At 38.8% G+C, this 9,937-nt stretch overlaps 1 protein-coding gene across 1 annotated transcript; it reads right to left on the minus strand.

The window, feature by feature from the left end:
* Positions 1-552: 552 nt before the first annotated feature.
* ECD (ecdysoneless cell cycle regulator) lies at positions 553-9,639 on the minus strand (the record flags this gene model as incomplete). Its single annotated transcript, XM_010172626.1, has 9 exons — positions 553-783; positions 2,036-2,256; positions 2,385-2,452; positions 3,815-3,992; positions 4,865-4,971; positions 5,749-5,834; positions 6,788-6,913; positions 8,420-8,548; positions 9,447-9,639. Coding segments are annotated over 9 exons (1,339 nt in total), but the record flags the coding sequence as incomplete, so codon positions are not given.
* Between the last annotated feature and the right edge of the window lie 298 nt (positions 9,640-9,937).

Raw genomic sequence — 9,937 nt, forward strand, 5'->3', positions numbered from 1 at the left:
TCAGATCCTCCTGGTTCATAAAGAACAGATTCTTACAGTAATTAGAAGAAGTTCTTACAATGAAGCATTGTACTTTTGGAAAAGCAATTATGTGTCTGCCAAACATTTAACCAGCATTCCCAAATCCCCAAGAGAACACTGTTGCTGTAATATGGTATTCTTCCATCTCCCCCTGAAGGCAGGAGCATTTTCAGAACATTAACTGCTTTCTAGATATTGAAACCACCTAGTAACAGGTAAAAGGACATTTTAGAAATATGGCAAATTGGACTCTTGATTTGAAAACATGAAGACAGGTTTTATAATAAAAGTTACAACATCACTTTGCAGTTTTCTGAAAGCATGTTAGCACTGGAAAAATCCAGTATCTCTCCAAGATAGTATCCAAACAGATAGCTTTTGCAGGTAAATTCCCTTTGCATCTTTAAAGTCACACATAACTATTGCATAAAATGCTTTAAATTCAAACCTTTTGTCTCTTCTTCCAAATACTGCTAATCTTTCTGTGCTTCATTTCTCAATCAGCCATGTCTTCTGAATTAAGACAGTCTTTTATTCTGTTGCTCCCTTATTAGAGCCAATATGATCTGCATTTTCAGGTAAATACACTCCCATGCTCTGTAAAATGTTAGAGGTGGGTCCTGCCAGTCCGGACTGAGCACTATAGGATTCAAGCAGGTTAGCTACTAGGTTCATATCCACATCAACTGGAGTCAGCTCAGTATCTTCAGCTGCAGAATCAGGGCCAGCATTTTGAGACGCAGTTGCATTAACAGAACTTGCCTACAGTAAGTATAAAGAGCAAGGTTTATCAAATTGTATAAATGGGTTAAAAAAAAACAAACAGACAAACCACAAGAGAAAAGAAACAAGGAAACAGTTCTGCAGCCAAAGTTCAGTACATTCCACACTGTCCTAACAGACAGGAATTTAGTCACCAAGTGCTCATACCAGTTAAAAGTCATCACTTCAATCACTTAAAAATCATCACTTTCCATTATACAGATTAAGCTATAAGAGGACAGAGAGGGTTACTGAGTCCTGGCTCAGTTTCCTATGGGAGTAATCTACTACAGAAACTCAAGAAGTCAAGCTGTTTGCCTCGTTACTAAACCAGGGTAAAACAAGTTAATGAAACCAAGCCTTAGAAATGATATGCAAGTTAAAGCTTAGCTAACTTGTTTGTTCTTTGTTGATATTTTTTTGTTTGTTGGGGGTTTGGTTTTTCGGGGTTTTTTTCCCCCCAAAAATACACCATGGTGCAACTGCAGCTGTCCTGGGTTCACTAGGACAGAGTTAATTTTCTTCTTAATAGCTAGAATAGTGCTGTGTTTTGGTTTCTGTGTGGGATTTGGTACCAGAAGAATGTTGATAATGTACAAATGTTTTCAGTTGTTACTGGAGATGAAGGACACTTCAAACTTCCCCATGTTTTGCTAGTCTACAGATGCAAAGGACTCAGGGGGAGTGTAGTAATTAGCAAAATCCAAATTAGTATTTGGATATATGCCAATGCGATATTCCACATTATATAAAATCATGTTCAGTATATTAATGAGGGTTAATGGGAAGGCTCTGGGGGATTCTCTTGGATCATTCGGGCTCGCTCTTCTGGTTTCAGGTTCAGGATTGTCTCTGCTTCAGGACCGGGCATTGGTCAGCAGGTGGTGAGCAGCTGCACTGTGCATCACTCATCTGAATATTCCATCATTACTGTTATAATCGTTATTATTTTATTTCAATTATTAAACTGTTTTTATCTCAACCCATGAGTTTTCTCACTTTTACCCTTCTAATTCTCCCCCTGTCCCATCAGGAGAGGGAGAGCAAGTGGCTGTTCAGTGTCTGGCTGCCAGCCAGGCTAACCCCACCACACTTGCAGGATTTCTTTTTTTTTAAACCATGTTAGCACATGATCAGAAGAAAGATGTTTTTGATCACGTAACTCAGAATGACCAATTTTAGCATATTTCCTCTTTCCTACTAAAGCTCTCAAAACTATTATGCTACAAACTAAAACTCAAGGAGTACTTACCCCTTTCTTTTGGGTGGTGAAACTTTTACCAACGTTGGTATGTGCCAGTTCACGGTCCATCTCGTTCATATATGACTTGAGACTGCCTATAAGCTCATTAGGTGATACCTTCTGGTTTTGCCTTTGATTTTCAGTATCTAAGTCTTCATCATCCTCATCTGAGAAGTCGAACTCCTCCTCTTCATCCAGATCATCAGAATCCAGCTCCTCCGAGTCTGCCCCTATGTATTATTTTGTGTCAGTACAGATAGCAAACACATCAGTGCAGTGCCCGTGGGTGATCAGAAGACCCAGGGAAGCCAAATAATCATGAGACATTCTAACAAAAGACGCAAAGAAGCAATCTCACCTAAAATTCTGTCTAATGCCTTTGTAAAAGAATCTACGTCAAAGGTAACATGGGATTCATCAGATGACCTGAAATATAAAAACATCTTTAAATAAATAAAGCTTTTATGCTTGTGTAAGCCTGAGACAGGCATAAACCATAAGGCATACTGTATTGTCTCACGCGTAGATTAAAGCTGGGACATTGGAACTGGAACTTGGAAGTGCTTAACAGTCTGAGGCCTGTATGAATTAGAAATGAGAGAGCACGTGGAAGAACTCCTGGCATGATGGAGAAAAGAAAACCAACTTCAATAATTTGTCATGGTCAAACAAAAATTGTACTGAAAGCAACCAAAATAAGCATGCCTGAATCCTGGAACAAAGTAGTGATGTCATACCTTAGACAAAGATTCAAAAAGCTGAGAATCTCTGAGGTCTCCAGCCTGGAAAGAACACTAAAGGTTTCATTCTGGTCTCTCATAAGGCTCAGTGGTTTGCCTTTTTTTTGTTTTTTAAATAACTGAAAAAACCTACATTATAATTCAGACATTGACAACTAACACTAATTAAAAAGGATCAAACAGTTAAGAGCATAAATTGAGCAGACCCTTATATGCTTGATACAGCTTACACAGCATTATTTTCTCAATATTAAAGCTATGAAAAAGAACCTGGACAATATGCTACTACCTAACCCCTTTTTAAAATTAAAGGCCTGTCCACACAACATTCACATACATGCTTTCTTAACTCCAACAATTAATCTAGTGGCATCCTGCTGATGTCTCAATAGTTATCTTGAGTATCTTCAGTTAGCACTTTTCTTCCACTGTTGGGAACAATGAGAGGGACCCACAGTGATTCTTTTCTCCTGCTTGTAAGCGTACAGTATGCGCTTCAGTAGTGCAAAAACAGGCCAAATATATTAAAAATACTAATCTACAGGAAATCTAAATACAGCTGTACCACAAAAATTAACAGTCTTAATTCAGAGACGGATTCCCTCAACTTAAGTTTCATTTTTATTTCTGCACAGCCTCATCAGAAGCATCCTAGCAGTCTGAATAATTAGTCCTTCATGGTAGAAAAATTTCAGCACAAATGAACTTGAGACGTACATTTTAATAACCATGCTAAGAACTATGGTAATTAACAACAGTAAACCTTCAACTTAAAAAGGGTTAAAAAAATTTTAAAACCCTCAAAACCAAACTAAGTAAAAGTGATGGAAAACAGCGCAACTTCCAGCATTTTTGCCTGCACCAGTGTCAGGGTGGTCACCAAGCTGGCTTAAAAGCAACTACATATTCACTACTTTGGTTTGCTGCAGGCCTCTGCTAAGTAGAACACTTCCAAACTTTGATTCTCTGCATTACAGAACCAACTAAAGGGCTGCAGCAGAATGAAAACACATTCTACATCAGATACCAGACTTAAAAATACTACTACCATGGCATTTCTGCTCCTTCATGTGTGGAGACTTTGGATACAAAAGCCTTCATGCTTTCAGCAACTGCTTCCAAGTCATATTTCTGTTCTTCCTCATTTGAAGAAGGAAGGGACTCATTTCTTGCCTCCTTCAGCATCTGGTCTAGATCATCTGGTGTAAGCTCCAGCCAACTGTCATCTAAAAGAATATAGGACATATTTGTTATTCCACACAAGTCTGTCAATTCACAAGGCCCAATCCAGACAGTTGAGAGTACTGCTAGCATTTTGTAGCTTATTTTTGCACTATTAAGCTTTCATGGTGATACTGGATCACACAGGGTGTAAGGCAGTGAGAGGCTGAGAAGAAGAGAGTTCAGATTTCATTTTACTACTTTAAAACTCTGCTTTATATGCAGCTTCAAACTAGCAGATACTGTTCTACTCATAGATAATCCTTCTGCCACTAAAAGAAGGCAAGAAAAGGCTTACACTGTAAAGGGAGAGCCAAGCCAACCTTTGATTATGATCATTAAAACTGAATGTTGGATTTGTGTGCTACTGCGTCATTCAGAAATATAGATGTGACCTGTACTGCACACGGGCAACGATGACATTTCTGTCAAATAAGTGAAAAAACCCTATTATATAAAGTTTATGCTGGTCTTATACTGGCCATCAGAGTAGACCAGATAGTAATTAACTTTGTATTGTCAGTACTGGAATTAGTTTATTATTATAAAATGTTTAAATACTTTTTGTCTGGTAGACAGTTGACACAAAGTACTTGATCTGGTGTGAATGTGCATGGTGTTACTGATCTAGTAATATCAAAAACCAGAAACTGGATTGCATACCTTACCAATTAACAGCCCCAAGCTTTGTGGCTTATAAAAATGAAAGGGTTGTCTCAATCTTAAATGACAACCCATGAATAACACCTCTAGCAGTCACAGGACAGGAGACAAACTAAGTAAAAAGAGAGAGGTGTAGAGTGCTGTGAACATTCACCCTCTCCTCTTGCAAATAATCATTTATGATAGGAAGAGTTCACTCTCCCACCCTGCTCACCATCCTCTGGAGGAAGACAAGCTGCTTCTCTCTCAAGTTCCTTCAAATCAATGGTTGTTGTCTGTAGCAATGTCAAGATTTCATCGCCTGGGCTTACTTCAACAGAGCTGGAAGAAAAAAATTCAATTTACTGAAATGGATTTTTACTAGTGTTACAATGCCAATGGCATCACACACTCTACATGCTCAGTTCACTCAAATTCCTCATTGTTCCTTCTGTGCAAATACATGAAAAAGAAGTGAATTTTGGGGAAGTACCAGAATACTACAGAGATAGTATTAGCCAAGCCAAGATACAGTTGATTACTATTAATTCCTTGTTGAAGTCTCCAAAGCCCACTTCTCCTGTTTCCTTTGTTCTTTGTATTTAGTTGTCTTGGTAAACATTAGGAATGCCAGATCCCAAACAGCACTGACTGGAACTTCAAGCAACTAATAGTCAAGATATTATGAGCTGGCAAACCCTCAGATATTTTTGTAGTGATTTATTTTTTGGATTTATCTTTTGGAGAAATCTACAGCCAGCTGCCTGTCTTGAGTAAGGGAGACAGATTAGTCCATATTTATTATTCACTGGGATTGCTTTTCAGTGAAACTTCTAAACACTTTCTATAGCCAACCAAGCAAATAATGCTTTTCAGTCACCTTTTAACCCACTTGGAACAACTTAACATTTTACAAAACCAAGATTACTCAAGCAGTAACTTCTACTAGTGGAGAATATTCTAGAGGAATTAATACCCATATGTCCTAGTCACAGCACCTATGTTAACTGTACAATGGAAAAAAGGGTTCACATTTTTTGCAACGAGTATTAACAACACTTAGTTCGAGTACTTGTAGGTACTTTGTACGATTACTCATGAATTTCAAGTAGCTCTTACCTTTCTGGCTTGGTAACAGATTGCTCAAAGTAATCTTCTGCCATATGCAACAGTTCCAAGTACTTAGCAGATCCTTCCATTTCTCCCTATTTAATGCAAATCACAAATATAAATCTAAACAATTCTCCTTCCCCTTCCTTTTCATAATCAGGCTGCATAACAATGACTGTTTGTCACACAGAAATTTAGTGCTGAGAAAATCAAAACAAGTAATACTACTTTGCCATGTATACTTGGAAGAGAATATAGGAAATGGGCGTAAGGTGTTTTCACAGTGAAATACGAACTGAAGTGTTATGCTGCAATAGCATATAGTGTATACTAAAAACAATCAATGACAATACTATGACTCCCACAACCCGATGGATTTACCGTACCCATGTCACAACTGCACAGGAATTGTGAATGAATCTCTTTCTGTTTGGGAATTATCCACAGATAATTCCATTGCAGTACTGTAAGAATATTCTCCTTTTCCTATATTAATCTAAGCATTTAGATAGAGTTGCCCAGTTCTATAACCTTCAAATAAGTAGTCAATTTACGTCCAATTTATAAACTTCATATAAGTAGTCGAAGGCATCTTTTAAAACAAAACAAGACCAAAACCCACCAAAACCACACAAACAGAAAATACACTTATATGGGCGCAAATGGGTCCATGGGTGTTAAGTATAGAACTTTAAGAATTTTAAATTCTAGAGGCATGTAAATGAAATGTAAAATGGTGAAAAAAATTATATTCATACACAACCATACTGTGGTTTCCTTTATTCAGGTGCATTTCCTCTTTCTTTATATGAATGAATTTACCCCCAAATCCTCCTTTTTCCTTTTTAATTTCCAAAAGAAATTAATTAATCTCAAAGGAGAAAAAACTGCACATGCCTCCTTCAAGGACATTAATTAATTTTTCATAGACAGAAGCATTAGATTTGTTGCCCTTCTGTAACTACTTATGCAGGTTCAAGAGCTAAAACGTATTTCTCCTGGAACGTTTAAAAGACACACACACACACACGCATGCACACTACTTCACCTTGAAATAATTTTTTTCCTTCAGGCTTCTGAGGAATCTCTCCCACAGGGGACTGCTTAACACATTTCTCTTGGAATCAGGAGATACTTTACTGCACTTGGAGCACAAAATTTCAAAGCCATGAGCCTGTATAAGAGATGCAACAACAAGAAGTTGTCAAGATGTGACAAGTTTAAGTGCACCTTTAAATGAGGCATAAAGAACTCCCTATCATCAAGCTCCTGATGCTGCCATTTGAGAAGTAGGTGCCAAACCCAATTATGTGTCAGGCAGCAGTATCTTGCTTTGGAAGATGGAATGTGTCTTTCTATGGGAATAATGGATCATTTTGACTTTGTGAAGTTTGTCTACATGGGAAACTCACTGCAAAGCAATCCAGAAGACAGATCTATAGGGCACAAGTTACTCCTCACATAAGCATGAATACTTTACCTGTACTTATAATTTATGCTGAACTGCAAATTTGCTTGGCATACACATTTTGTGGATGCACACCAGCTGCACTGAGGCACAAGTTTCAGGAGAGAACATTTCAGAAGAGAAAACTCAGATTCTACATTTCTACTTGCAGCAAGGTCCCAGGGCATGCTGCGCCCAGCATCCTTTCTGCCCTTAAAACAGACAAATCTCCTCCCCTCCTTCTCAACAATGCTTATAAATATCTAAAGGGCAGGTGTCAGGAGGATGGGTCTAGACTCTTCTCAGTGGTGGCCAGTGACAGGACAAAGGGCAATGGTCACAAACTGGAAAACAGGAGATTCAACCTAAACATAAGGAAATACTCCTTTACCGTGAGGGTGACAGAGCTCTGGAACAGGCTGCCCAGAGAGGTTGTGGAGTCACCGTCTCTGGAGACATTCAAAACCCACCTAGACGTGTTCCTGTATGACCTACTGTAGGTGATCCTGCTCTAGCAGGGAGGTCAGACTAGATGATCTTTCGAGGTCCCTTCCAACCCTGACTGTTCTCAGGGCAGAGAACATCTCAGATGTCACCTATGATTAAGGCAGCTGTAACTGTACTGCAACTGGAGGCAGTTTAAGTTCTGGATTGCTCTGTGCAGTAAAGATGCACCATAACAAGCTCTACATGCCTTGTGCCAAACTGGATGTGCAGGACAGGGCACATGGGACATGTGCAGGACATGGGCTCTGGTGCCTGAGGCATTGGTAGTTCTGATGCATGCTTAGCCTGGAGAAGGCAGAGCTCTAAACTGAAATGCAAACTTAGTCCACAGAAACTTCTCCATGTACAGAAGCCATAAACAGCAACTTAGAACATGATGGGATGCACTGCTTCAGATAGAGCTAAACCAGATCTCATCTATCTTGAGATGGAAACTCTTTTCCATATCAGTTAAGGGAAAATTAACTGGGTTTGACACCAGTTCAGCTATGGTAATAGAAACATGAAAATCCTGGTTGGGATAGTTTAGAGGGGTGGAAGTACAAGATTGCTCTATTCTGTAAAAGAAAACTCCCATGGTACTCTATTTCCAGAAAAATGGTAACTGTGAATTTGCTCACATTTTTCTGTACAAGCAGACAACTTACAAGCAGAGAGTCATTTCTCAGACATCAATAACCAAGCAAACTAAAGGGACTAAGTACAAAATGCATAAAAAATAATTACCAGTTTCATGCCCAGCTCATAGGCTTTGTATTGAGGGTGAGATGGGAGGGGCAGTGTGTATCCGCTGCGTCTGTCTGGAACAAACTTCTGCTGTACCAGTTGTGCATATAAACACTTTGTGAAAGTAACCTGAAAAAGCCAGAGCAAAAGAAAAACACTCACTGCGGTGTGACTGTGTTGTGTACAAGCATAAGCTTCCCACCAGTCTCCTCTAAATTTTATTTTAAAGCACCCATATTATAGACAATACCTGAGACTGTATTCAAAATACACCTCAGATACATTTGCCTAAGCTATGTTCCTTTTCAGATCTTACAAAGTATATTCCAAGTTGACATCTGTCAATAAGCATGAACTTCATTCATTCTAAATACATTAAAAAAATCCTCAGTATTCATGCCAACAAGGTATATTTTGAAAAACCTAAGGGCTCTTTTCAATCAACGAAACCAAAGCTGAGATTTCAAAAACAGTCTAGAAGTCTACAATTTGACTCCCAAGCTTATTTTCAGGAGTCTAGGGGTATAACAAGGGGCAAACATAAGAGATACAACGCTGCTTGGACAACGGTCATAAAACACTTCATAAAACAGCTTTCACAGAGCTGTGCTGAGAAGGTGAAAAGCCTTGGAATGAACAGCTAGGGGCAGTTAGGAGCAACTCCTTAGCATGGCTGGCAGTGTTGTCAAACTGCTCTGATCACAGAATGCCATCAATTTCCTTAGCAAACATTTCAGCAGAGGAACTATTAGCAGTAACCTCTGATTTCAGAAACACTTATCTCATGATTAGCTATTTGAAAGTCTAGCCATGTCAATCTGAAGGCAGAAAACCTATTAATGTAACGAACTGGAAATTGATGTCTAGTGTCAAAATGAAAAAATAAATCACTAAACATGCTATTTTAAAAATGAAATCCACATACTGGTATCACCTGACCACAGAACCTAATTAAGTGACAGTTACGGAACTGTCATCAGTTACAGAACCTAATTAAGTGACAAGTAGCATCAGAAGGATCACTTACTACAGTCATCACACGCTCGTCTGGAGGGAAGGTTTGAAAAGAGCGACATGCTCGTAAATCTACTGGATCTCGTAGGTAAAAGGCCTGGACTGCAGCAGCCACCAACGAAGGGCGCTGCCTCAGCACTGCCACAATGCCTGCTGGAAGATAGCAGTGGGCTCGGTGAAATGAGGCCTGAATTTCCTCAGGATACCTGTATCATACAATAGTAACATAGTGTATTAAGTGTATTGCAAGCCCAAACCATTCCTTTTTAATTATTATTCCCATTTTCACTTTAATATGAATCTATATTATGGGCCAAGTGCTAGAAGATTATTCTAAACTGAAGTTAAAACTCAGCTAATCTAATGCCTGGAATGTTTGTTTATATACATACATAGATATAAATATAGATGGCTAATAAAAATGTAATCCCCACACTGGTAAGATGAATCACTGTGAACTTGCCCAGTATGTTCCCTGATGAGGCCACATCTGGAATATTGTGT

This window comes from Antrostomus carolinensis, unplaced genomic scaffold, assembly GCF_000700745.2.
Source record: "Antrostomus carolinensis isolate BGI_N321 unplaced genomic scaffold, ASM70074v2 scaffold14057, whole genome shotgun sequence".
NCBI lineage: Eukaryota > Metazoa > Chordata > Aves > Caprimulgiformes > Caprimulgidae > Antrostomus > Antrostomus carolinensis.